We start from the raw sequence: 27,451 nt of genomic DNA on the forward strand, positions 1-27,451 counted from the left end.
TCCACTATAAATCGCTGTGGATAGCGCAGTACGTTTTCTTAACAGTTATGCGATGGATAGTGATTTATCCGTTGGATAGCGTTATCCACTCTTTGAACAACTGGGCCCTGGGAGGAGGGCTGCCCTGGTGCTCAAGGAGGGGTGAGCGAAATTCGGGAGGGAGGGGCTAGACCTAACTACGGTTCAAAAAAACGCTGGGGATGGGGGTTTGACGGACAGAACTTTAAACAGGAGACATCGGCAACAAAGTGGATAATAAACACAAATGTGAAATTTAGTTAAAAACCAAAAGATCGAAATAAGAATATGATAAAACACTTGGAAGCTAAAGATGTATGCAAGCACATACCAAAAAATACGACTAAAGTCAATAGCCCATTAAGCAATAGGCTAGTGCTAACTTATACTAGTCATAAGCTGACTTCAGATGAAATAAATACTCATGTTTTGAATAAATAACATTTGTTGGTGGGAAACTAAAACATCATGCAAAGGAACTTGAAGTAAAATTTCAGTAGAAAAATAAAAAAAAATTTAAAAAACATACAATTTGTACTGAAAATTTATTTTCTGTTCGTGCGAGAATAATTTCACGGCTCATGGAGTTTTCATTCTATTCCTTTGGCAAATTGTTGTCAAGTGTTCAGATGATAACGATGTTCAAATAAAGATGCCAGTAATTGTGGAAGATATTTAAATAACTTTTAATTCAAATTTGGATCTTATGACACCATGACGGCCGTCTGGTGCGCCTAATAATAAGCCGATGGTGAATGGGTAATCAAGAGCTTTTCTTAGTTTGCTAATTACACGCGCCATATTGTTATCTTTCTCAGTCAAGTGAACACAAGAGGCTTTACCGAAATAATGTTTAAGCTTGACTATCACGCAGCTAAAGGCGGAGCGCTTCATTTCACAGATCGAAAACTCTACCATCAGCCAGCGTTTTAGCACAGTACAACCACAGTTGCGAGACTGGTGCGACTCACAGTCACGCCAACTACCAGCATTTGTCAAAGCTTCAGTTTTTGTTAACGCGACCATAATCTCAGGTCTATCTCTCGTGAAAATATTCGGAAATATCGTAATTTTGCTCGCCCTGAAACGAACTTTTCGACTGCATACCGCATCTAAAGCTCTGTACTTCAGTCTAGCCGTGTCAGATTTATTCGCTGGACTATTTGAACAGCCAGTGTTTGTTAAAAGACTTGTGGTAGGACTGGAGTTCCCAAAACCATGTCGGATTTTCGAAATTATGGCTAATATCCTCGGCGTTATGTCGGTGGGCGTCTCTTTGCAGACCCTCACACTTATCAGTGTAGACCGAGTGCCCGCGCCATTCGCCTAATAATGCGTTACAAAGAAGTTGCCACAATTTTCCGCGTGCGTCTCATATCAATCTTCATGAGCCCGTCATTTTTCAGTCTTTTCCAGATCCTTGGCATCATCATGTGTGTCGGAGTCTCCACTGTTTCGTATATCATCATCTTCCATACTTTAGGACAGCTGCATAGTCGAGTACAGAACTATGGATCTGAAGAAGAAGCATCCCAGAATGCTTTCAACATAAATCGATACAAGAAATCCGTTTCCACTGCATTGTAGGTGTATGCGTCCCTCCAGGTGTGTTACCTTCCTTTCATGTTGTCACTTATTGCTACGATTCTAATAGGAATCAGCGCGACATCTCTCGCTGCCAGTTGGTTTTCGGTTTCGCTGATCTACATGAACTCCGCGTTCAATCCCATTCTGTATTGTTGGAAGATTCCAGAGGTGAGGGAGTCTGTGAAAGAAATTATCAAAGAAATTTGTTGCTGTTACAAAAAGTAAAAAGAACAGCTCATCTTTTATCCTGTCGAATAGGTAACAAAATGCATAACACTTTGCACTTTACTTCTGGAAGACGTTGATGCCGGTTAATAAGCTGGATTCTGGGTCAAGAAGTCTGGGTTCAAGACCTGGCCGGGTCAATGTGTTGTGTTCCTGGGCGAAACTCTTCACTCTCGAAGTGCCTCTCCCCATCCAGGAGTAGCAGCGAGCAGTCAGGGAAGCCTAATGAAGTGCGATGGATTGACAAGGGGGAGGGGGGAGGGGGAGGGGCAGGGGGGAGTAATATAACTGCGATAATACCTACTGGGTAGATCACTTGGCTCGATACAAACTTTCCTTGTCCTTTATTGGGTTGTGTACCGAGGAACTTACTCCACTTCTATTTACGCAAAACCTTCCCCATATCCCGCCAGATATTTGCTATCTTAGCCCCTGGTATCACGACCCTTGTTATCTAGAGCCTCTTTTATTTCAAATTCTCCCGGTCCTCGAGCCTCCCACCCCACCCGTCTCCAAATCCCTGTTTAGTCCCCTCTCGAGGGAGTGGTATTTAACGTACAAAAGCTGTATCTTCGTAATCGAACACAAAAGTGTAAACGGAGCCAGGGTCTTTTGTATTATAAGCACAATATATACCAACAAGTCAAAATTCAGTCCGAAATTTTGAGATATATTTTGCTTTTAATTTGTATTGACAAACGAGCATGTTCTTTTCGTACTGGCTACTGTTTAAGTCCTGTCTGTGTTAGATCCTCTTAGACCAACTTTGACTGGGATAAGGAGCACGTACTCATGCTTTCCCTTACATGAAAGCTCCTCCTAAATGGAAACTAAAGTCTTTAAATGAAGCAACCAAGGGTAGTACACCAGTTAAGAGAAACTTTTTAAGAGAACAGCTTTTTTTTAGCAGATATCTTTCCCCAAACTTTGGCTTTCATTTTCTACACTTTTCTGAATGAGCAACTGCAGTGTTGAAAGTTGGGGAAACAAGGTTGTTTACATCCAAAGGTCTCCTGTTTCTTTTTCAAACACCAACCAATTGTCAGTGATAAACAGGCAACTTGTAAAAGTTCAGAACGTCAAACTATGGTGAAGTTTGCTCTAGATTTTCAACGCAATTATAGATACATAAATAGGCTAAAAATTATACAGGCCATAAGCAGGTCAAGCTTTAGTGTAGCGAGTTACGACAGCTTTCATTTGCTGGTAGGTGAAAATTACTTTCACTTTTATGTGTGCTCGGCATTAATCAGTTTAGCCCTTGATAACGGTATGAAGCAAATCATTAGTGGCACAAAATAGAACTAAAGCGACGAATTTTAGCAATTGTTTCAAAACCATTCATTAATTGAGGGTCGTGCATAAATCAAATCTCCCCACAAAATTTAGAATTCCTTTCTTTTCGAAGTATCCTCCTTTATTTGTAGATGACATGATCACGGCTGAGTAAATAGCAGTTGAGGAAAAAAAAGGACTTCATAATTGTTTGAACCACGTCTTGAAGTCAATGCTAAAACAAACATTTTAAGAAACGAGGAAACTTTAAGTAGAGAATTGAAAAACCGCAAAGGTGTTACGAAGATTAATGCAAAAAACACTTAGCACCTCTATGGCAAACACAGAAAAGCTACCGCCCTCAGTAATTATGATCATTTGGTTTTATAAGCAGAAAAAATGAACCTTAATTGTACATCAAGCTGCTTTTTGTAGAGTGAAGACTTGAAAAGCCACATTGTTGCAAAACTGAATTCAAAGAACCTCAGAAAACCACCGAAACATCGATGGAAACCTCTACCGCCTCTTCTACGAACCAGTATCCCAGCACAGCACTACCAATGTTTCAGAGCTGGTGTGATGTAAAACAAATTCATGTGCCGACCTTCATGAAGAGCTCGAATGCTGTTAACGCCATGATCAACTTAACGTTGTCTCTAGTGACCATCACCGGGAATATATTGATTTTGTTGTCTCTCAGGAGAAGTTCTCGACTGCACGCCGCATCAAAGGCCCTTTACTGCAGTCTTGCTATTTCAGATCTAGGTGTTGGTTTAGTAGTCCAGCCAGCGTTCTTTATAAGGCTCGTGGCAGGGCCATCGATACCAGAGACATGCGAGATTCTAGGAGTCATTATCAATGTCGCTGGGGTTATATCTGTGGGGATATCCTTGCAGATATTGTCAGCTATCAGTGTGGATCGTGTCCTTGCTATTCGGCTCAAGATGCGTTACAAAGAAGTTGCGTCTATTTTCCGCGTGCGTCTCGTATTAATCACTTGTTGGTTCTTCAGTACTTTCCATGCGTTTTCGATCTTCTTCAGCCCGGCATTCTTCAGCCTGTTTCAGATCCTTGGCATCATTTTGTGCATCGGTGTCTCCACTGTCTCGTACATCATTATTTTCCACACTCTGCGAAAACTGCAAAGTCAAGTTCAGAACTACAGTCTCGAGGAAGAAGCATCGCAAAATTCCTTCAACATAAAACGGTACAAGAAATCCTTGTCCACTGCACTGTGGGTGTATGCGTCCCTTCTAGCGTGTTACATGCCATTTATGTTGTCCCTTATCGCCAGGATCGCTTGGGGAATGAGTCCAACTTTTCTTGCAATACAGTGGTGTACTGTTTCTATGATCTACATGAACTCCGCGTTGAATCCTATCTTGTATTGTTGGAAAATCCCCGAAGTGAGGGATTCAATGAAGGGAATTATTAAAGAATGCTGTTGCTGTCGCAAATAAGCGACATGAAACAAACCAATTTAGTTTTATTGATTTGAATGAGCGGCAAGTAAACAGTACCCATGCATGATTTTCGTTATAAAAATGCAAATCAACTTCATTTACAAGTTACTTTATAGACGACGAGGACGTTGACGGCATCAAGAGAATATAAAATTATCTTGACGACAAAGAAATCTTTGTACATATTTTCAAAAGCTAAGCAGCTTAGTACAACTTTAAAAACGCAACACGAGTGTTTCAAACAACCACTTTATAGTTTGTTCATGGAAAAGGTACTAAACCTTCTTAAATTGGATATAGGAACTTATAATACTCCATAAATAAGCTTTTACGTTTTTGCGTCGAATTACAGATGATGTCAATAGTCCTAATGTATGATAATATAGCACAAGGAGGAAAGTGCTGTACCTGCGGTGTTTGAATAGTGCAGGGTGCTTTGACGAGAGTCGTCTTTGAAAAACTGAGCGTGAGCAATTGAGCAGTGACAAATAGAAGTGGTGCAAAATACAATTAGCCTGATTTGACTTTAGCCTTTTATTGCAATTCATTTTAGTTGATGCTCTTTTCTTTTTCAAATCTCCCTATCCTATTTTGCCTTGCTGAAATCTTATTTATGACATATCTTAGTAATTATGCATAAATCCAAGGTGACAGACGCGAAGGCCTGGCACTACGTGTGTTCGATTCCAGATAGAGAGGTCTGGGTTCGAGACCCGGCTGGGTCATTGTAATATGTTCGCAGGTGTAAAAAATCCATTTACGAAAAAAGAGACTAGAGTCCAAACTCCGTAGAAAATACGTATTAAACTTGTCAAATGAACCACAACATTTGGCTAAAATAAAAACTCCGAAACTTCTTAAATCTCCGAGCAAAGGAGTAACAAACTATTTACGCGAACGAAAGCTCATAACAACTAAAACTCCGCGAAAACAAACCAAAAGTACGCAAAAAATGTCCACGTTAGTTTTCCTATGTCAAGGTTAGAGTTCTTTGACGTGATTGGCTAATTTGTGAAATCACCCACGCCGCGTGTGAATACAAAAAGGATACAAAAGGGGGGGAGGGGGGGAGGAGAAGAAGAGGAAAATTGTTACTTGAAATTTAACTGAGAACGAAAGAGATTTTCTATAGAAGGCAAGAAGCATAACTCTCACACTGCCTCTCCACTCAGGAATTCAAATGAGAGCCGGGTAATTTTCAAGAGAACCAAAGGGATTTCCGAGGGGTCACTTGCTATGAGTTGCTAATGCAATGGTACAAAATTCGCGAAGAGATGGGGTAGGAATGTGGCACGGCCACGTTAGCGAAAGGTTTAAAGCGAAACAACTGACAGCGTTTGAATGAACGAGATTTTTTAAGCGAGTGGCGTAATGTTTCGAATTGGTGTTGCACACTTTTGAAGAAAACCGCTGTACTTGATTGAACCGACTGTACAACAGTCAAGTAATAAGTACTTACGACGTTGATAGCGCGTGACCAAGACAACTTCCTGAGAAAACGAGAAGGTCGTGTTTAGGAGACGGAGGCATTCATAATTAATAGGTAGGTAATAATGAGAACAGAATTTTCTCTTTTATAATAGATCCACTGAATTTTTTAGCTTCAAGCTTGTATGTGTGTGTGTGAAATTAAAATTTGCCCATACTTGCTTTTTACGTCATTGATATAGAAGTGTTTTGGCGTTGTATTGTACTATCGTAATGACATTTTAACGAGCAGTTTCTGCTGTGTTCTGTAACAAACGCAATCTATAGTCATGAATACATCGAAACTAACTAAATTCAGACCACAACTTGTGAAAGATGTGATATTAAATATTCTCAAAGTGTTAGCAAACTTTGCAAAGTCACATTGGAGGTCACTAAGTCATGTAAGTCTGTTACTTGCGAAGGAAACTCTGTTTGGTTTCATTTTGATACACGTCCAAATTTTCCAATCTTTAATAGTCCAGCTATCGCGAGAGGTAAATAGAAACACGTAATTTAGTTTCTAAACTGAGAATTGTTCCTACCTAATGGAATACGACTTGCCAAACTTCAAGATTATTTGATTTCCGATTCAGCTCAAACCCTCTTTCGTTTGAATGTGTGGAAACAGGAAAAAAGAAATTATCTTAAAAATCCTCCGTCTTAACATATAATCTGAATTTAACAAAGTTCAAATCCGGAGTGCAAGAGGGATTTTTGCTCTCTTCGTTGAATTATGAGAAATATTCTGCAGCAATCACAGCTAGAGTGTTGTAAGCTAGAACAGTTGATTTTGCTCTTCGTCTGTGACAAGCCTTGTGCGTCACTTGTAGTTGTCAATATTCGACTTTTGCTAACTGTAAGAGGAAAAAGATTTCCATGTGTTTTTCTGAGGTAGAATGATTCCGTATGAAAAGGAAAACTGATTAGCATTAAAAGCGAAAGCAACAGAATTGTTTAAAACATCGTGTGCGAGTGTTGTATGACACATTCTTTACCCATTATGACAGAGAAAGTCCCTTGGCTCTCGTTCAATTTTACTTGGCATCGAAGGAGGTCATTTTTTTCAGCGATTTGCAAGGAATTAAAGTAAATCTTTTACGAGATGAGGGAAGGAAACTATTATGTGCCAAGTAGCGCTGGACGCAATCGATACACTAAATCCCTGAATGCAGAAATATAACCCTTCACCAAAACAGAAAATGGCCTTAGCAGTCATTTGCATTACTATTCGGGTATTCTCTTACAGTCACGCTCTTCAAATGAGTCAGCAAGGTCGTGCATATACAGGTTCTATGACTAATCCATTATATTTAGCAACAAATAAAATCCCCCCTTTGTGATGCTAAAGAAAGAAAATTAGGGTCAGTGCCAAAAAATGATTGAATTTTCCTCTTTTTTTATGTGTGCGGTAAAAGCCGTTTTGTCGTTTCATCGGAAATTGAACCTCGCATGATTTTCCGGCCACGATTGTTTAATAAAGAGAATGATGGATTTCTTTAGCTCCAAACAATCACGATGGATCGTAATTGAACACAAGGAAAACTTGAAAAATCTCAGTTTAATGTTCTATCAGTTTTCCTGGCACCACAACACTGATTAGTTTTCTTGGCTTAGTTTAAAGTTTGTATGCAATCTCTTCGTATTCAATTAACTATACTCGAGACTCATTTGACTCCTGGGTGCCGTTTAAGTATTCAGTCTCTCTTTTTAAATAAATCATCAACGATGGGAAAAAAGACAAATGGTACGAGATAACAGAAGAGGATTTGTGGAGATAAGAGAGTCTTTCAGCATGGTTTGCTGTCATAATATATCATTATGATAATTCACTGCATTCAACTGATGGGAATATTTGAAATATACTTGTTAAAATCGAATAAATCAATGTACAGTAATATTCGAAATGCCCTACATTACTCCAGTTGTATCTATATTTATACTACGCCGAGACAGAAGGTAACAGTCTCCCCAAAACACTTTACGAGTAACGTTTAATTCATTTTCAGTATTTTTTTTTATTAGACTGATCTGTTGTGTATTTAGACGTTGATAAACGTCGCTATTCATTCATTAAAATCATTCGTAAGTGGCTATGAATCTTTAAAGCGCTTCGATGTGTTGTTTTTAAATGATCCTTCTCATTCGATGTATGATGGACATTTATATACTGAAAGGAAAAATTGACAGTTGCTGTATGATAAAACTTTTTATCATACAAACTAACACTCGAGAAAAAATACGATATTTTTTCACGTGTGTTTGATATCGCCAATCAGCTGCTGAACGTCACACGCCTTTCACGCCACTCGGTCAGGTTGATGAATGAACAGCAAAGCCTTCACCATTCTCAATCCAAGGTCGTTTGTCAGAATATTTTTGGATTATGTCTGCTAAAAAACCGAAATATTCGTATCGACGCTTACAGAGAGTGACGTTCAAACTTTCCTAGAAAGGGAAGAAAACCAAAATACGAAATGAAAAACCGAAAATTACGTATTTAGTGGCTTTGGTAATGGCATTTTTCGCGGCTGCCGCTGGAAGATTTGCCACAGGCCGATTTTGGCCGGGTACTTGAATGATTTCCTCTGTCGGTAAGGACCAATTCAATAATTCAGAATCTTGTATATTGAAAATTAGGCCCATTGTTTGTTTTTTTTTGCAGTGATTCTGGGATTGTCGATCCTTTTATTTTCATTCATTAAAAGTAGAGTCGAATTTTCTTGTCAGTAAAAGGCTATTGTGTTTATATGATAAAAAAAAAATAACACATACTTGCTTGTAGATATGAAATTTCTCTTCTCGTATTCAACTCAACATCTCACTCGTTCGCTGTGCTCACTCGTGAGCTATCGAGTTAAACATTCGAAGGGAAGTCCATATCTACGCGCGCCCATGTATTATTGTCTATATATAATAAATAATAACAACACTCAGTTCTCTCCGCGAAATAGAAAGCAGCCTCTTTTTCATTACATGATAATTTAGAATGCCTATAAATACGCGATGAAATAATAAGATGCAATGTTTTTCAAGTGCAGATTTAAGGCGTTTTGCCGCGGCCATCACAAAACGCTGTTTTGGAAAAATGGCTTTCTTTTAAGACTTCCTCATAAATGACACCCACTGAATGCACTTATTTCTTTTCCACAAAGGAACAAGAAGAATAACAGCAGATTGATTCATTACTACAGTGAGAATGAATTCGACACAGCACGGCACTTCATTCTCAAAAAGGTAAGCGTAGATTTTTTGTCTAATGTTTTATTAAACAATACGGTATTTAAACTTTACGCAGAAACCGCTTATCACGAAAGAGATCGACAAGATTTGCAGAAGAGAAAACCATCATAGCTGCCCGAAAGAATTGTAGTTGTTGAATTTGCGGTTTAAAAGAAAATAAGAATTTTGACGATTTGTGGCAAAAATTAATACCCTGAATAAATGTGCAGATTTGCTATCCATGTTTGCGGCCAAGAGATTTTAATGGTTTTTAAAAGTGTGGGCTTAAGTGACTGGTTGCTGTATTTAGGGATTATATATGAAATCACTCTCAACTGGGTAAGCATGTTCAAAAAATTTCAAGTAACTCGCCTGTTCCGATAGAATGGCGCATTTTAAGCCAGGGATTTCTGATTTCTGATTTTATCCATTTTAAGTGGTTTTTGGAAGTATTGAGAGCACTTTAAACTGAGACAGGTCAAAGTCATGATTAAGTGTGATCAGATGTTCCTTTTTTCCTCCGGTCGGACGTTCTTTCTTCTAGAACAAAAGGCTTTAGCGCATAGTTTTAATCCCACCCGATGTGTGCGACAGAAACGCCTTCTTTAACTTCCTCTATGGTTTTAGGGGCCACCATGAAGAAAAACAACAATTAACAAAAACATTCCGGTCCACCCTTTCAGTAATATATTTAAATATATTCAAAAGAAAAGGGCATTATGTTCGAATGTTTACCTCCACCTTGACAATGCCGATAAAAGCGTTTGAAGATACTGTTTCGGAAGTAAGTGGCATTACAGAATGTAACAAAGATATGTAATCTGTGATGGACGGCTGATAAACTATTGCTACCGAATTTGTAGATATACCTAAGAAAATCATGTCATAATAGCTAACTTTGAGATAATCTTCACTCGTGTGCGTTAGCTTCCATTTATCAAAATACTAGTTCTACTACATTTCTCTTGTCCTGAAATTGAAGAATTTTACTGATGTTTTGCCTAGATATGGTTTCCCTAAGATAAGATATTGAACGCGTAACAGTGTAACGATGTAAGTCATTTTTCGAATGCAAACGATTTTATGACTTTCTTCTGCCCTGTACGATTTTTTATCATGAATTAGGTGGCGTAAGTTCTTCTTTAATTTTTTTCAAAAGCTGCTGTTATGGCTGGTATCCGGTTTTCACTTTGAATTAAAGCTATAACTAGCTTCACAAGGCTCGTCTCTCTTCAGTTGTCCCCTAATCGTGACCTATGAATCAAGCTAGTCTATTTTGCAATTCAATCGACCAGGGGAGACTTTCAAAATGAGGCTTTTAACGCAGTTATTTCCTCCATTTCAATTATTTTTTGCTGTCAGGATGTCATCAATTTTCTAACAAATCTCAGTATTTTCTTAAATTACAGCTAATTCTTTTTCATTGACCTTGATCAACCGAAGCCTTCCTTCTTCCGCTCTGAAGTAATTGAGAACGAATATTTCTTTTTTATTTGTTTTCGGTTACATCAATAATAGCTGGCGCGAAACATGTTCTCAGTTCTCTTGACGACACCTGAAGAAATATTATTCAAGTAAATCATTCAAAGAGCCCTCTCTAAAGCGCAAATAAAGGTAGCTTTTATTTTGTACGCAAACATTGGACATACATCATGTTATTTCTTTTGAATACCAAATTTAGTTTGTTTACTCTATGTGAATACCAATTTTGTTTTAAGTGTTAACTTCGCGAAATTTCGCATCTTAATGTCAACTTTGCGGCTTGCCTTTTTCCGCTGGTATATTACTTTATTACTGTATTCAGCGGACACAGTTGTATGGGTCTTTGAACTTTTCGGCTTTAATTCCAAATGAGCATATGAAGAAAGGATTTCTAAGCCATCACCCGTTTATCAAATAAAGGACTCCTGAAAAGGAATAAAGAAAGCCAGTCAAAGAGCGATGATAAGTTTCTCGTAAGTACAACAAAAACTTTAATGTACAGAGAAAAAAGGCTATTACTTGAAAAAACAAAAGACTGTTTTGTATTGTGTGTCGTGTAGCAATATCATACGAGTTTTGCTTTTCTAATGAGAAAGGTCGCGCAACTGAGTTTTCACTGGGACTTTACGATAATCTTAGCTTAGAATTTGAGAGGAATTTTTCTGAGCTAATGTTTTGTAAAATACGCCTCATTTGATGACAGGGAAAGAGTTATTTTTACTTTATTGTTTGATTTTTTTGTAGTTATTAATTTTGCCGAAAATTACCGTCCAAGGGAAGAGGACTGCATAATTTCATGAACTGTTTGGAGGAGAAAATTTTCATGTCCAAAGAAATGAACAGAGATCTTCATAGATGCTCTCTTGTACTATAACAATGAGGAGGGAAAAAGACTTGTCTTTCGTTTGAGTTGTTTGGCTTGAATTCTCAATTGTTATGCAAAAAAAGAAAAGGATTTTTGACGCAGTTCACTTTTATTAACCAGTTTTCTACAGGAAGAAAGAAAACAAGGCGATGCTGAACTTCAATTAGGCATCAAAGCTCATGACGTACTGTGGAATCAATTGATTAAAACAGCTTATAAATTGTTTTGGTCTTTTAGCAATATCATAGCAGATTATTTAAGGAAAAACGTCGTCCCGCTGAGATTTTATCCGGAAAAAACGAGATTGCTTGTGGTAGAAATGAGTCATGATGATGTTTATTCATGTTTTTTTTTATCATTTTTGGCAAACTATCGTTCTGAGTTAAATGCGATAAGTGACAGGCAGGAGGGAGCTTAATTTCAAGTATGTAAGAGTGAATGCTTTTGTGTGAAGAGTTATGGAGATCTTTTTCAAACGTGTGCTGTTGTTTAGTTAGATTTTGGGTACAAGGGAACAGATTTATTATTATTTGAAAGCTCTGCTAAAATTCTAAATTATCTTGTATAGAATATTCTCAAGGAAATATTAGTTTATCAATCCGTGTTAATATTAACAAAAATTGTTAGGAAGCCGAGAATCGATAAGGGGTTCCATGTAACTAACAAAGCATATAGAGTGCAGAGGCATCATTTGACTGAAACGTCCACCACCAAAACTCTAATACGTGGGACACAGGAAATCACACGAGTTTCTTTCATTTGAAAAGAGTCCTTGAACTGAGTTCATCCAGACTAAAAAAACTATCTGCAATCGAGAGGGAATATAGTGAATTTTTACTGTTGAACACGTTGTTTTCACGACCAGTAAGAAATTCTATCAGATTATTTCTTTGCGTGCTGTTGTCTTTGAGGAAATCATGGCGCACGATAAGAACGGAAATTAATGCTTTCATGTTAGCGGCAATTTCGGGGATACATTTCTTCTTTTTTGAATTGTACGGCTCAAATTCCAACATTTATATGCAAAGAAAAGAGTTCCGTGTGGTCTGTTTTATCAACCAGTAATTGATAAAAAAGAACAGTAAAGCGAGATAAAGAGGGCAGCGAAACTAATTGATTAATTAAAACAGGCTGATAGCTACCAAAAGTCAGTCGTATTATGTGTCGTGTAGCAATATTAAATAAAGAATAATACATGGCGCGCGAGTGTTAAACAGTGCGCTCACCCGTGAGAGTTGAACACGAGAAGAGATATTTCATAGCTACAAGAATTTACATATTATTTTGTTTACCATGTGAAAAACAATTTCAGCAAACAACCTTGGATTGAGAATGGTGAACCCGTTGCCATTCATACATCAACCTGACAGAGTGACGCGAAAGGCAATTGACGTGTCAGTAGATGATTGGCGATTTTAAACACGCTTGAAAAAATTATCATACCTTTTACTCGCGTGATGTCACGGCTTTTCTCAGGGCTAGAAATCCTTGTAGAACACCGCAGTTTTTATAACAAACTAAGTTTTTTTCTTAATACAAAAGCAGCTATCGTTATAAAGGGGAATAGGAAAATATTTCTGCGTTTCAGGTGACAGTTCAATCTTTGTCTAAGGCGACCTGTTACATTACTGGATGAGTAAGCAGTACATGTCCTCTGAATGAAGTTTGGAAAACGAAAAGCTTAACTTGTTAATCTGATTTTTTGAGTCTTTTGACATATTTTCCCCATTCTCTTATCTTTCACAGTCCTTCTTCCTCCGATGGAGACTCCACGGTTCTGTGGCACATACAGATAGTGTATATAACGATCGTCATCAGCATAGCACTCATTGGAAATTTTATCATCTTCACAGCGATCTGCAGCATCAGACGTCTTCATACAATCGATAATGTGTTCATTGCTAACCTGGCTGTTAGTGATTTTCTCTTCACGCTCATTGAAACATGTTCCAACACAACCCGGAGGCACAATGAGGCCTGGAAACCACCCCACGACTTTGTATGTTATGTAATAATGGCATCAAGTGTCCTCTGTGCGTCCGCTTCGGTGTTCACTCAGACAGCAGTGGCTGTCAATCGACATTTCGCCATTACGCGGCCGCTCCAGTATCCAAACTTTGTTAACAAAACTAAAATATATATTTCCATTCTAATAATATGGATCTTTGCAATCGTTCTCGCCTCCCCACCGTTGATTTGGCGACCTCATAACGTTATTTGCGGTGAAGTGGAGTCTTATGACAAAAGCCCCACTTTTGAGAAGGTCTACATGACTGTAGAATGGATTTTTATCTTCATAATCCCGTTTGGAACCATGTCGGCCATATATTTTAAAATCTATCAAATCGCTCGGAACCACGCCAACCGAGTGAAGCCTGGTACGAGCGAAGAGTCTGCCTCACGCACTGGCACCGGCGGTAGTGTGAGAAGAATTCAGATATCAAATTTCAAAAGACAGTTAAAAGCTGCCAAAATGTTGGTGACCATCGCTGGTGCCTTCCTGGTCAGCTGGCTTCCATTCTTCGTGACCCTTACGCTGTGGAAGTTTCAGAAAGGAATACAGATAAATCCTAAAGTTTTCACCATATTCCTGTACGTTGTTTACACTTTACCCGCCGTTAATCCTGCAATTTACGCCTTTTGGTCAAGAGATATACGAAAAGGGATAAAACAGCTTTTGTTCTGTTGCAAACGAGACAGGTAGGAAACATGAAATCAGACGAGTGAGGGAAAGAACGAACGAAAAAGGTATCCTTCGAGCAGGCCTTTATAAGCCGTTCGGCACGAGGAGTTCTGCGCCCGCGAGCGGCACGATGGGTTCTGCGCCCGCGGGAAAGTATGAGGACTTGAGCAACGCGAGTTGTTGAGAGGTTTACAAGGAGCCTAGCTGGCCAGATCACAGGCATACCACAAATCTTCCTGCGGGCAATGAAATGCGTATCCTGCAGAGCTTGATACGATGGCCTATCCAAAGGGTACGAATAACGCAAAAAATGAATGTATAATTGAACTGGCGCGAAAGAGACTGCCAAGTAACCCTGCATTATGTTAAGGATCCTTAGCGAACTTAACTCTAGGTCGTGAACGATCTGGAAACCGAAAGAGGACACTTTTTGGCCACACCTTTCAATTTATGCTTATATATGCGCGAGTTTTAGGAGTCTTCACTGATGCAGTTATTTAAAGATGATTTTATGAAAGATGTAGTGAAATCTTCAACTTGATATAAGGTGCATTCTTTTCATTCCCGCAAGCAAACAAAGTTTTCAGTTTTTATCCCTGAATAAACCAAGATTGCGAGCGCAACACACGAAAGCGGCTGAAGTTCAGCATTGTTGTCCTTCTCAAAAAGTCACCCGACTTGATTGTTTATAACAGATGATGATGATGATGATTATTAATCTCGTACCCAGATCCTACCTGTAACTGTAACTGTTACTGAAATGCTTACGATTGCTTGGCCGTGTAAGGTCTGGGTACGAGACTAGGTAATAATGATGATGACGATAATAATGAAATATATGATAATTATGATAATTATTGCATGGTCAGTTCTGGTCTCACATCTCCTAGTTGACAGAATCATTCTTTTCCATCTCACATAATGTAGACGGCAATAACCATCTCTTTGTTCTAAGCAAGGGGATCTCTATACTGAGAATGGAAAGCGCATGAGTGTGAACTTCCCGTGGAAAAATTACCCAGGAGGTAGGTTGGTCTGCCAGTCCTTCTCAAAGAGTTATTGCCAGGCTCGATTTTTGGCGTTTTCTCGTGTCCAGTCCTCGGTCGTCTCCTGGGGAAGGAGTTCGGGTTCAGTTCCTGAACAGCGTGTGGTGATCAAGCCGAAGTTTTTGCTCACCAGATTTCTTTTTTCGTGTGATAAACTTAAGAAGCATAGCACGACACGGAGCTACAATTCCATAAAAATATTTTGAAATGAACGATTTTTTATTGACGTAGTTTTAGTAAATTCGATTTTTAGTGATTCAGCTGTGACATTGCCCCTCTTGGCACGCTTGACAGCGTTTGGAGTCATGTGACTGGCGCATTCTTCCGTGTCTTTTACTATTGTTGGAGTCCTCCTGTGCAAAATCGTAGAAATCCTGGAAAACGAAGAGAAGATCATTTTTACTACAGATAGTACAATTTTATTAAGAATGACGCAAGCAAAACAGATGCGATCCCAGCGGCCCATATCAATTTATTATATTGAGCCACAAGTAAGTAGACTGAAAGAGAGAAAACTGTCTGAAGTGTGAGGAAATAATGGTGACCATGTCATAGTCGGTTTGAGTTTTGAATACGATTGGCTGAGAAAATGGCGTGAGTTTTTTATACCATAAACACAGCGTGGAAACCAAATGCAGCGGTGATTTAGTTTCTTTGCTCAATTGAAAATTGCTCTATTTCATTGATGATCTATAGACGTGTCCAGTTTCATTCAGAAGGTCGATAATAGCAGTTAGAACAAGTGATTTGTTTACATATACCACTACGCTTTTTCGGATTTTATAATCATCTTATTGACAATTTACTAAAAACCGTCAGATGAAAAACTTGATGTAAATCGGTGTGTGTCGAAAACGTGAAAAAACTGTACCACTCTTCCATACAAACTCACAATTTATTCGCTTGATTCAACAATTTTGCTACTACGCTTCGGTTGACTCCCACTCACAACTCTCAGCTCACTAGAAGGAAACACACTCAACGTCCTGTTGTAAGCACGTGGAGCAGTGCCATATATGAGACGATAAAACATGTGCTGCATACAGGTTTACTTAATTATGTATAAATAAACCATGAAATCTCTTATAAATGTCAATCAAATCGAGAATAATTAACGCATTGTACAGTTCCCCAACATGTGTAATCTTCTATTGACTGCTTGGAGGGCTGTAGAAATTTTACCCAAGGCTTATTTTCAGACGCATCGCCCTCATAGAAATGGGACGTTTTATCTGAGTAAAGAAGGGTTTAAGCTTCTTTCACGATAACCTGTCTGCAGGCCTGTGAGGCTATGTTCCAGCGGCATTGTAAGCGTGGTATTTGAATGTGGTATTCATGAGTATGGAATACACAAGGTATCCGAAAAAGTGACTATTTGCTGTTTTAATTTAAAGTTAATAATCTTCTTAGAGTTAAAACTACCTTTCCTATCTTTTTATGAACGTTTTCCAGAACTCTTTTGACCTCGTCCTCGTACCACAGCGGATTGATAAATGTCCCATCTTCACATATTTTGCACTGCTGACCGTACAGCCTGAACCTCAAGGAGTCTAAGAAGGAAAAAAAACTCATTTGTTGTCAATAATGCATCGCAAAAAGAATGAATAGATTTACCAAGAGAGGAAGCATTCTCAAGCCCAATATATTGTTTCAACAACTGAATCCCGGTTGAGGTCTTCCTTCACCTTTTGTATGTCTCGCTACCCTAGAATATTCTGGTGGAAATGGACGTTGCATAAGGTGTCCGCCTGAACAAAATTCTTGAATCAGGATCGGTTAAATCTAGTAATTGATCTAAAAACGGAATTGATCTCAAAATGACTCGAAGTGGATTAACTCAATGTGATCGTTTCCTTCAAGAGACTATAAACTTGTGTGTCAGTATGATGGATTCAACAAATTTATCAACAGAATTTTCGTTCGACTAAACATGAATTTCTTACATTTGTTTGTCTCCTTCGGTTCATCTTTTTGTCCTTTTTCTTCCGTCTTCAATTCTTTCTTGTTGTCTTTCTCGTCACTCTTCTTGTACCAAAATATAATCCTTCCCATCATTGAAGTCCACGAGTTATTGCAATCACAGAGAAATTTGACTTTGGCTTTATCCCTAAATTTTCTCCAATCCCTTGGCATTTCTTTGTCAGTCGGCTCCAGTGTCCACTCGTCCGGATTGAAGACCTTGAAGATGTCATCAAAGGTTGTATGCCAGAATTGTGACAATTTTAGCTGCGGTGTAGCGTTATCACCCCGTGAAGCCATGTTATACCTTATGGCTGATTTACAAAGCAACACAGGATTGTCTTTCTTCACTGAAAGAAAAAAAAATTAGAAAATTAAAGGCTATGGTTAAAATTTGTTTAAATGAACGGAAATAAAAACTACTTGTCCAGTTTTCTCGTTTTTAATTCAACAGCAATCTGCACGGCTTTTGTGACTGGCTTTACACCAATCTTAACTTACGCATCTAGAAAGGTACGGTTTTCTGTTTGATTATTTACACGTAGCAGTGAATTTTGTACTTTCGGCTTTTTACCTACGATAGCTAACATTTCACTTCCGGTCTACGAGGCTGTATTCTTATGCCTATCTCATCCTTCGTCGGTGTTTGTTTTTAAAAGACACCTACATTTATTGCTTAGCCGAGATTAAAAAAAAAGGGAACGTTTTACATTGAGATCTATCTTGCTGCCCGATGGAGAGCTTCGATGTAAGGTGCGTGTCTTCACTTCGCCGTGTTTTTTCTCATTGTATGAATTAATTATTAGGTGAAGACAACATCGAACATGTGTACAACTCAAATAAACATTTTGACTTTGAAATCTGAGTTAAGAAATTAGCTTACATAACTATTCACCATCTATCTGTGTGATTCACAGAGTTAAAGATCTCGATTTATATCTTACCTTGCTTTTAGAGGTTTCGGTTTCTTCCAGTAGAGAGCGTCGACGCCGGAGCTTTCAGATCCAGTCGGCTAGACACAAATTTTCTGGGTTAAATTCAAATTACTTCCACCTGTATTTACTGTAGACAGTAATGCGCCGATTTCTTTTTTTTTCCACTTTTTTTAACGTAGCTTCTACTCTAGATCGCTGAATCATAACTATGATATCAGCCAAGAACGATCGATGATGTTATTTATACGATTTAGATTTCCGGTTACTAAGAAAAGCTCTGATTCCGGGAAAACACCGCTGGGGTTTCTCCCAGTCTCTTCTCTACTTGAATGTGTGATGCTGTTCAACACATCTGATTGGCTAGTGGCTTGCATGAAGGAGTGCCGTTTTGAAAATGTATATCAACTTGTATTACTTGTTTTGATGCAGTTTCTACACTAGATCGCTAAATTATAACTATGATATTAGCCGAGAAAGATGACGTTATTTGTGCAAGTTCGATTTCCAATTTCATAGAAAAAGCCCTGGTTCCGGGAAAACACCGCTGGGGTTTTCCCTGTTCTCTTCTCTATTCGAATGTGAGATGACAGCAGCTGGGAACTGTTGAACACATCTGATTGGCTTATAGGAGGGAGTTTCGTTTTGAAAATAAATATCAACTTGTATTACCGACAAATAATATACATTTCTTATAACCAAACTTAATGACCTCCGTCTTTCTTAGAAAGCAACGCACCATTTCCGGTTACTTATTCAAATATGTACATACCACAAATTATATCAGTTTGTTTGGCAAGAAATGGAGAAAATATTCTCCGTTTTCAAAGGAGATAGCATTATTCAACTAAAATTTACTTCAATTGAGACGTGTTGGAGAGGTCTTCGCTGAGAAGGAGGTCGCAGAAGGTGAAATATCTAAACCCACCCTCCCGACGGATCGAAAATTACCTCAGTTTCATGCAAATTTGTGCAGTCACGTATGGTTTTCTGAGAAAGCAGAGAGCAGTTTCCGGGTAGCTTTCTTATAAGAAGGACTTCGCTCAAACTTCAATTCATTCATTTAAATCAACGTGTTTCCCAGCAGAAAACTGACGATTTTTTAAACTATTTCGCACGGTCCAACCTTGAAGCAATTTTGTACGTGTTCGCGGAGATTTTAACGCGAATCGACAGGTAAGGTTACTAATTGATAAAATCATTGATTACGGTTTCTAGTCACCCACAAATAATTTCAACTGCCAGTGTTTATCAGAAGTTAGGCAGTTGATCTATGACGGTTGCAATTAGTGTTTTTGTCTTTCCAGTTCAGCAAGGTTAAAGCAACTCGCCCTTCTCATTTGTGAAACTCTTCGAAGGTTTCGAATTATAACATCGATTGGTCTTTCGTGGTTCAGCTTATCAAGCTATCATGGAATCTATGTATACTAATAATGTCTGACTTTTATAAAAGGAATCTTTTCAGCCGTCGTTCTGCTAAAAATATTACCCGTATGATTCAATTTTCACTCTGTAAACAAGCACATTTGCCTATACCAGTAGCTTCGGTTCTGACATTTATTTGAGATTTCGTTTCGCAATGATTTGACGATTCTGTTTTGAAGACTTCGAAGAGCATGACGCTTTAGAAGGCAATCGTTCACAGTTGTGCACATTGTTGTATACCTTTAGTTAATTTACGCTCGACTGTAAGCAAATCTAGCTTAAGTTTCAGTTTCGTCGGCGGTTAATTTAACCGGCCGGCATTTTGCACTTACGGTCTGCGCCTAGACATGCACAGTAAAAACGGATTATGTTTCCTTTACGTGGATTGAGTAAGGAATTGATAAATAGAACGATGCAAACGTTGCCCTTAGTCAGAACTGTCTGAGTTACATGTGTAAGAAAATTATCGGTTTCATATATTCCAAAATAGATTCACCACTTCCTTCATGTGTAGCGGTGTGCGAAGATTGAATCGGAATGATCATATTTCAATGTTAATTTTAATCCGGTTAATTTTAAACCGGTGAATTTTTGTTAAGAGTTGAAGCGTGTAAACCGGCAGCAAAGGTAAGCTGAGTGACATCATTTGAAATGCGCTGGTGTGATTCCTTGTTCATCGTATACGGAAAGTTCACAATCAGACACATTTCGTGTATGTCATGGACTAAAGAATATGAATGCCCGCGGGTCGGAATTTTTGAACAAATTTTTCTGTTGCTCAATATTACAACTAGCATTTTTTAAAATTGGTTTTCACTGTCGAAAACCAAACCTTAAATGTGTAACTTTGTTTAAGGTAGTCTGGAAATTTTACAATAAGGGTTACCTCATCATTCATTATAATTTCGCTTTTTTGTTCAAACTTTGGTATTAATTGTTTGGGGATTAATCATTAGTTGTAGACATTGGTTCAGCGCTGTCTGAGCTCTTATCGACAATGATATTCGTCATCACAGCGGTCAAATGTTGGCGACTCATTAGGCGCAGGCGAGTGAACGATTTGTGTCTTACCACAATATCGACGACTATTTCAGTGCGCGACCATTGCGTGACACGTTGACGTGACAAAGACAAATTGGCTAATCAAATTGCGACATTACTGCTTTAATTGTGGTTAAAAAACATTGACCTGATCCCCCCATAAAGCTCTGTACTATGAATATGTCCCCTCCCTCTTCTATAGCAGTTAATTAGCGGTTAATTTGCTACGGTTTCCCTTTAAATACTCAGCGGCGACACCGATCCCCCTATGAGCCCCCTGAAAAATATGTCACCCTGAAAAATATGTCACCCCACAAAATATCCCCTTTCCCTCACCCCCCCAGGGATAAATACGGACTGACTCCTCCATGGTCTGTTTCATCATTGCAGATAGTAAACCATGTCTGGTGAAGTCACCGAAACACCTGTCGCAAAATATGGCCAAAGTAGTGAATTTGGCGTCGTTCTTGACTTTATTCAAAGAATGATAAGTAACGACACTTTACGCCAAGCCTTCAACATTCCACATCTGGTCATGGTCGGTCGGCAAAACATGGCAAAAACCACTCTGATAAACCGTCTGATCGGGCGATATCTTCTCCCAATGCGCCGCAATGAAACCGCGAACACCTTACAGGCCCGCACTACATATCCCATAATACTCAACCTAAGAAACGGCAAGAGGAGCCTAGTGGAGGTTAAATGCGATATACCGGGTATTGGGGGGGCTGTGGAGAATCCTAACGATGATACCGTGGAGACATTTCTTAACCAAATCACAGCACATTTACCAAAGGAAGAGGGAACTCCAATTTCGAAAACCCCTGTTAATGTTACTTTGCAAGGTAAGATATATTAATTTAACTAGAATTCAGATTTCACATATCGATCTCATTTAAAGAGATCGATATGTGAATATCGTTGTCGTTTTATCATAGCAGATAGCAGTTCGCATTGAGTGAATGTGAAATAAACGAGAAGTTTTTTAACTGCTTTTTGTTTCCTGCCAGTCTTGAAAATTCCTTCATTCAATTCTATAGAAGTTCTAAGTCCATTCTGAAATTTAAACTTAATATATCTTGCACTGTTCAGATCATTTCGACTTCGTACTCTTTCCTCTTCTCCAGGCCCCGAATTCACGACTCTTACCTTGGTCGACCTTCCTGGCGCTCATTTTGCCAATGACGATCCACGCATGAACCTCGTCACTCAAAATTTAGTTTTGGAATACATCGAGAAAAACACTAACAGCATTATCGTCATAGTATCTGAAGTAGGGGACCCCACAGGTGACAGTGCAATAAACCTTGTCATGCAAAAAGCCCCAGATTTTAGGAGCCGCACAATCTGTGCACTTACCAAGCCAGATAAGTTGAGAGAATCCGATGACATGGGGAAAAGGGTGGCCATGAATGGATCCAGCTTCACACTGGATGATAACCGATTCATTGTACTGCGAGGTAAAATATGATTGTTCAGTTTGTTCCACTTTGAAATGAGCCCATAACTTAGCTTACACCAGTAGTTAGGGACTTGTAAGGTATTAGTTAAAACGTTCTTCTACTGAGGGTCGCAAAAGCATAGCTAAAGTAGTCACATCGCTTCCTGATGACAAGGGAAATATCACAATATCCCCTGCAATAAGAACAAGGGCAAACACGTGTAATAACCTGAAGAGTGGAAAACACAAGAAACCAAGGAGTCACGATTGGTAGTCTGGCACCTGATTGATCGAGGGTGTGTTTTTTGTAACCAATCCAGCTCGAAGGGCAGTGAGACGAAACGAAAGAAATACATGATTTCTTTCTCCGGGAAAACTTGATCTACTGGACAGGAATGTATTTTGTGTGATTCAGGTCTAATTTAATTCGATAAAATTTATGGGCATTTCTTCAGCTTTTTCTTCAATATAACATTCAGGGAAAGATGGCACAGATCCAAAAGAGAAGGACTGGGACGCTGAAACGACTCGTGTTCAAGAAAAACTATGGTTTGCGCGGCATCCTCAGTACAAAGACATTCAACATGTCTGTGGAATTGATCGACTCATGGACACCATGATCTCTTTACTGGCTGAAAAGATGATCACAGAAATTCCTATTCTGGTGACACAAATGAGGAGGCGAAAAAAAGAGGTTCCAAAATCGTTTGTTAGAAGGGATTTTTTGATTACTGCCAGGCTAGCACCATTGGGAGACCACTAGAAATTTTTGCAAAAAGCTGACCGCTGGAGCCTCACCCGGACCAGGACTCACGGTCTTAAGGGAAAATTTTATTGGTTGTCGAAAATAATCCAAATTTTCTCTGATTTTTTTTCCTCTTTGTTTAGTGATTGCCATTATGGCTCCTAGATCCGTAACCACCTGATGAATGATAATGTGATAATGATAGTGTCGTGTCTTAGTATCACAACTTTTTGATCCAATAAGGTGGACGATATACTTGAGGAACTAGAGGACAGCGAGGTACCAGAATCGAGCGAAGGCAAGGGTGGAGTGGCCATGAAACTGAAAGAAAATCTAATAAGAGAGTTAAATAAACTTCTTTTCAACAATACTTCTAACACAGCTGGAGGGGAGCGTGTCAGGCAGCTGTTTAATTCATTTCACCAGGAAGTTTTCAGGGTGAGTGTCTTTGGCTTATAGTCTTTAGTGTCTTGTTATAGGTGAGTAGTCATTTATCACAAAGTGATGGGCGAAAATTTTACTTATAGTACGATATATAAGGGAAATTTAACTTATTCTACATAACGACAATAATAATTATTTTAAAATAAAGCACTTAGAACAATCCTAGCATTCAATTGTTTTTAATTTTAGCTTTCCAAGTTACACTCGTTCGTGAATTATACTTGTAGGTGAAGAAAGAACTACTTAGTCAAACATCTTCTTATACATCACTGAAAGCACGACTTTTACGATCGGCATGAATACAGTACAAAGCACTCAGAAAGACTCCAGCATTCAATTGTTTCTTTTTTCAGCCTTTCCGATCATACTTGCAGGTGTAGTAAGAGCTACTTGAGTCAAACATCTTTGTTAACCACAGGAACAAAGAACAGAGCGAAAAAAAACCTAAATTTTCCCAGAGCTCCAACTATGAATAGAAATTGAATTTATGGTCTAAAACTCTTTCAAAAGGGGAAATTGGGCATGAGATACGCCGAACTAAAGCATTGGCTAAGGGAGTTATTATCACCTTTTTTTGGATAAAATTTGTCACAGGTGGATCCTTTGGAGTTGCGTAATGACGATGAAATACGAAGACAACAAAGAAAATTGGAGGGCGTGGCTGCCCCTCTTGGAGACAGCAGTGAAAACAGTCAGCTGCTGCAGAGGCTTCTGTATGAGAAGTATACAGGTATTAACTAAGAGCTTCTTAAACTTTCTGTAACAAAACATTTGTTTCTGGTTAAGCTAATTTGGAAAATTTCAGGGTAGGAGGCTGAAAAGCTCATAGTAAATATTCCTTTCATAGAGTTATTTTCGTCCCGTTTCCGGATAGTGCAATTTTCAATGAGCGTCGAAAGTGTTCTAAATTTTAAAGTAGACCCTCCCCTCTGGGTACACTATTGGGACTTGAAAAAGTGCCTCATGAATGGAGTTTTCCCTTCATTGAAGATAACAAGTTTAAAGGTTATTTAGTGGATGCTCATTTCAGGTTACATTTCGGGGCTCGGAAAAGCTTCCCTTTAATTTAAGTGTACTTTCAATAAACTTTAGAGGAAGAAAAGTCATACCTTGGCCCCTCTCTCAAGGGTATACCTTTGGTTCTGAAATAATGTCCCCTTAATATAGGTGTCATAAAGGTAAGTTCTTAGACTGTTTTTCAATGGAACGATGCAGTCAATCACTTTTCTGTTTTTTCGATAGGAGTACAAGCCAATGGTAAACCAATCACGCTTCTGAGCCCAGTTGATAGGTTGCTACCCCTGTCAGAGAAACTTGTCAGAAATGTCGAGGCAACTTTGCGAGATATCGTCCAAAAGGCTATCGAACAAGCCTTGTCGAAGTTTCCCACACTCAAACAAGCAGTTGAAGCGAAAGTTGTCAGCAAGATTTTTGACAAGAAACGCGAACAGACTACGGAATTCATCCGACAATTCCTTGAAATGCAGAAAAAGAGCACTGATATCGTTTTCGCCCCAATCCCCACACCTCGAGAGATCAGTGTCTGGGAAGGGTTTCCTCTGGTAGATCATAGGAAACCTCATCCATGCATGACGTCAAAGATGACAAGTCATATGAAGTACCTTGCGAAAAATCTCTACCCTGAGAAGCTGCTTCAAGAGATAGACGGTTCTGGGTCACACGGTCTCATGTATAAGGTGAGAACTGAGAACTTTTAGGGTAATTTGCATGATTGAAACTACAACCGAAGCCATGCGTAACTGTGTTCATCATTTTATTTAAAACATCCGTACGCCTACGGTACTAAACACGAGTAGGAAAATACATTTTAGAGAACGGAAAGTTACAAATAAACTCACAATAAAGAGAAATATTAACCTTAACGGTGCATAGCTTTATTGGCAAAAAACGAAAACGATAATGCTGCTTCTTGAAAAGTGAACGTAAACATTGATCCTTATGAATTAATTTATTCACAAAACTTACAAATTACTCGACGTAATTACGTAACATTAAGCAACGGTACAAACATCAACCATAGGTACACAAAATAACTGATGAAACGTACCAACGCTAGAAGGTAATTAACGCGTAAACGAAATTCACACAGAAAACAGCATGGTGATAAGTTTCGCGATTAAGAAGAAAGAAAGCATCTCGAGGTTAAGTCCAGTTTCTTTAAATAGAGTAAATTTAAATGGCCAATTACTAGTCGCTTGCTTAGACACTTTCTGATCCACTACTGGTTGTTGTAAGGTAAGATTATGATATAAAAAATTTTAAATTGACATTGTAACAGCGTGCTAATGCGTGGGTTGAAGCCTCCTATCAGTTGGGGATGGGTTTGGCAGAATTTTCGATAGTTGGTGAAAATTGTCGTCGGTCCTTACTCTAGACAAACAACATTTAAATTTCTTTTATGCGTTAAGTTAAAAGTAAACTTAATTTTTGTAAGCTTTGCGCACAAAATTGGAATATGTGGGTATCCCTCGATAAGAAAATGGCTAAACTGCAGAATAGTCTGCCACTCATTTACATGTCATTAAATAAGAATAGCGTCTATTGTGTTATGCCTCGATCTTCAAAGCCTCCCGACACATATAAATGAGGGGGATCAAAGTGGCAGGGTATTTAGAGAGACACTATAGAAAGCTCTATCGTTCTTTTCCTAGGAACAGGAGGAGATAAAGAATGTAAAAAAGAACGTGGTGCGATGCTTCAACGTGCTTAAAATGAATGTGTGTGACACAGTCCCCCGCTGCATCCTGCATTTCTTCGTATCACAGTTAGTGGATGATCTTGACCGCGCTTTGGAGAAAGAAAACTTAGTCGAGTTCTTGGAGGAAAGGAAGGACATCCGGGACAAGCGCATCCTGTGTAGGAAACAGTCCCTCGCTTTGGAGAATGCGCTGCCACATACACAAGACGTCCTGCATAAACTACTGCGCATGAAACAGGGATCTCCTCAAAAGGACCGGAAAATGTAACTGAATAGAATGTTTTCATTACTTAGCCTTTTCAAGAAATAATTATCTAGCTTAGGGTTTCTTTTAATTTTCGTATAAAATTCTGAATATCATCGCCATACCCGGTTGCAATAGGTATAATTTAAAAATTCATTTAGTTATAAACATTTTATGTGTATTCTTTGAAGGAGTTAGTTCTGAATTATGCTCAACGTAATAGCGTTAGTCAATGTTCAAAATTTTTTTCATATAAGTACTAGTGAGCTGCACACAGCAACAAATCTTAGATTACTTTTTAAAATGATTTTTAAAGAAGTATTAAACTCTTCCTTATTAGCTCTTTGATTTTTAAACTTAGTAGCGTTTAGAATCAGAGCCAGGTGATTATTTTTAATTATACTATCTCACGCTCTAAGGGGAATATTTAAAAAGCTCAACATAGCTTCCTGAGATCTTTACCATCGTAATATTTGGAAAGTTAGCAGATCTAAATGTAATGCACCAACTGAAAGACAATTGAATTGTCAGTCATTCAAAAGGAAACAATAAAGGCAAGTTTAGCAGTGTGGAGTAAACCATAGTCTCTGTGTGGACTCTTCTCTCCAATACCTGAGAGAGTAGATCATTGGTAGACGTGCTAGTAAACGTTGGGTTTTAGCCACCTATCTACTTTACCAGGTTTTCCGCGAAATTTTAAAACGAGGGAAGCTTTTACCAGCGTCTTCTGTGTTTACGGTGCCTCATGTGAAGGTCATGTGTCCAAGATCTCCAACTTCTGAGGGTAAACATTGAGTGTCTTAACAGGGGTGGGTGTTTGTTTTCTCATAACTTAGGTTCTTGAAATTTAATTCCTGTTTAAACCTTTGGAGACTGGAGATTCCCCACAATAGCCCTATTAGTCTGGGTGCTAAAGTTATTCCGTGGGTATTTTTGGAAGAAAGCAAGCCAGTGGCCTAACATGGTTCACTAGACCACAAGGAATCTAAAAATCGTTGTTGACAATTTTGTTAAGCGATTAGACGGTAATTATGGGGTATTGAAAAAGGACCTACCTGATCCAGCATGGAAACGAGGCTGAGAGGCTACAAGGGGCCATTATTTCTCTCCAATTCAGTGAAACCCACCCAAATTCACTAGATACAACAAGTAAGCAACCCTGAAGCCA

General features: G+C 38.7%; 4 protein-coding genes across 7 annotated transcripts; 3 read left to right on the forward strand and 1 right to left on the reverse strand.

Moving 5' to 3' along the window:
- The first annotated feature begins 3,449 nt into the window (after nucleotides 1-3,449).
- LOC149041129 (melanocyte-stimulating hormone receptor-like) lies at nucleotides 3,450-4,914 on the forward strand. The gene has a single exon (XM_089180604.1). The coding sequence runs from the start codon at nucleotides 3,612-3,614 to the stop codon at nucleotides 4,563-4,565; it is 954 nt and encodes a 317-aa protein (XP_089036730.1). The 5' UTR covers nucleotides 3,450-3,611; the 3' UTR covers nucleotides 4,566-4,914.
- Nucleotides 4,915-5,955: 1,041 nt separating this feature from the next.
- On the forward strand, nucleotides 5,956-15,141 carry LOC113675834 (histamine H2 receptor). Of its 4 annotated transcripts, none has more exons than XM_027192435.2 (3): nucleotides 5,956-6,111; nucleotides 9,077-9,272; nucleotides 13,351-15,141. In XM_027192435.2, the coding sequence occupies exons 2-3, from the start codon at nucleotides 9,235-9,237 to the stop codon at nucleotides 14,306-14,308; spliced, it is 996 nt and encodes a 331-aa protein (XP_027048236.2). In that variant the 5' UTR covers nucleotides 5,956-6,111; nucleotides 9,077-9,234; the 3' UTR covers nucleotides 14,309-15,141. The 4 variants fall into 4 exon arrangements, with proteins under 4 accessions (XP_027048236.2, XP_027048234.2, XP_027048235.2 ...); XM_027192433.2 differs by having other exon boundaries at nucleotides 5,958-6,111; nucleotides 9,191-9,272; XM_027192434.2 differs by lacking the exon at nucleotides 5,956-6,111 and adding an exon at nucleotides 8,260-8,629 and having other exon boundaries at nucleotides 9,191-9,272.
- A 390-nt stretch (nucleotides 15,142-15,531) lies between these two features.
- Nucleotides 15,532-18,486, reverse strand: LOC113675835 (receptor-transporting protein 3). The gene is made up of 4 exons (XM_027192436.2): nucleotides 18,237-18,486; nucleotides 17,277-17,642; nucleotides 16,756-16,883; nucleotides 15,532-15,707 (listed from the first exon to the last, which is right to left on the reverse strand). Exons 2-4 carry the CDS (start codon nucleotides 17,590-17,592, stop codon nucleotides 15,591-15,593), a joined length of 561 nt encoding a protein of 186 aa, XP_027048237.2. The 5' UTR covers nucleotides 17,593-17,642; nucleotides 18,237-18,486; the 3' UTR covers nucleotides 15,532-15,590.
- A 425-nt stretch (nucleotides 18,487-18,911) lies between these two features.
- Nucleotides 18,912-26,861, forward strand: LOC113675837 (dynamin-related protein Dyn2-like). Its single transcript, XM_089214434.1, has 8 exons — nucleotides 18,912-19,400; nucleotides 21,081-21,535; nucleotides 21,818-22,150; nucleotides 22,611-22,825; nucleotides 23,120-23,314; nucleotides 23,915-24,050; nucleotides 24,563-25,017; nucleotides 25,993-26,861. The coding sequence occupies exons 2-8, from the start codon at nucleotides 21,091-21,093 to the stop codon at nucleotides 26,305-26,307; spliced, it is 2,094 nt and encodes a 697-aa protein (XP_089070560.1). The 5' UTR covers nucleotides 18,912-19,400; nucleotides 21,081-21,090; the 3' UTR covers nucleotides 26,308-26,861.
- Nucleotides 26,862-27,451: the final 590 nt, after the last annotated feature.

The sequence above is a fragment of the Pocillopora damicornis genome, chromosome 8 (assembly GCF_964200805.1).
Source record: "Pocillopora damicornis chromosome 8, jaPocDami1.2, whole genome shotgun sequence".
NCBI lineage: Eukaryota > Metazoa > Cnidaria > Anthozoa > Scleractinia > Pocilloporidae > Pocillopora > Pocillopora damicornis.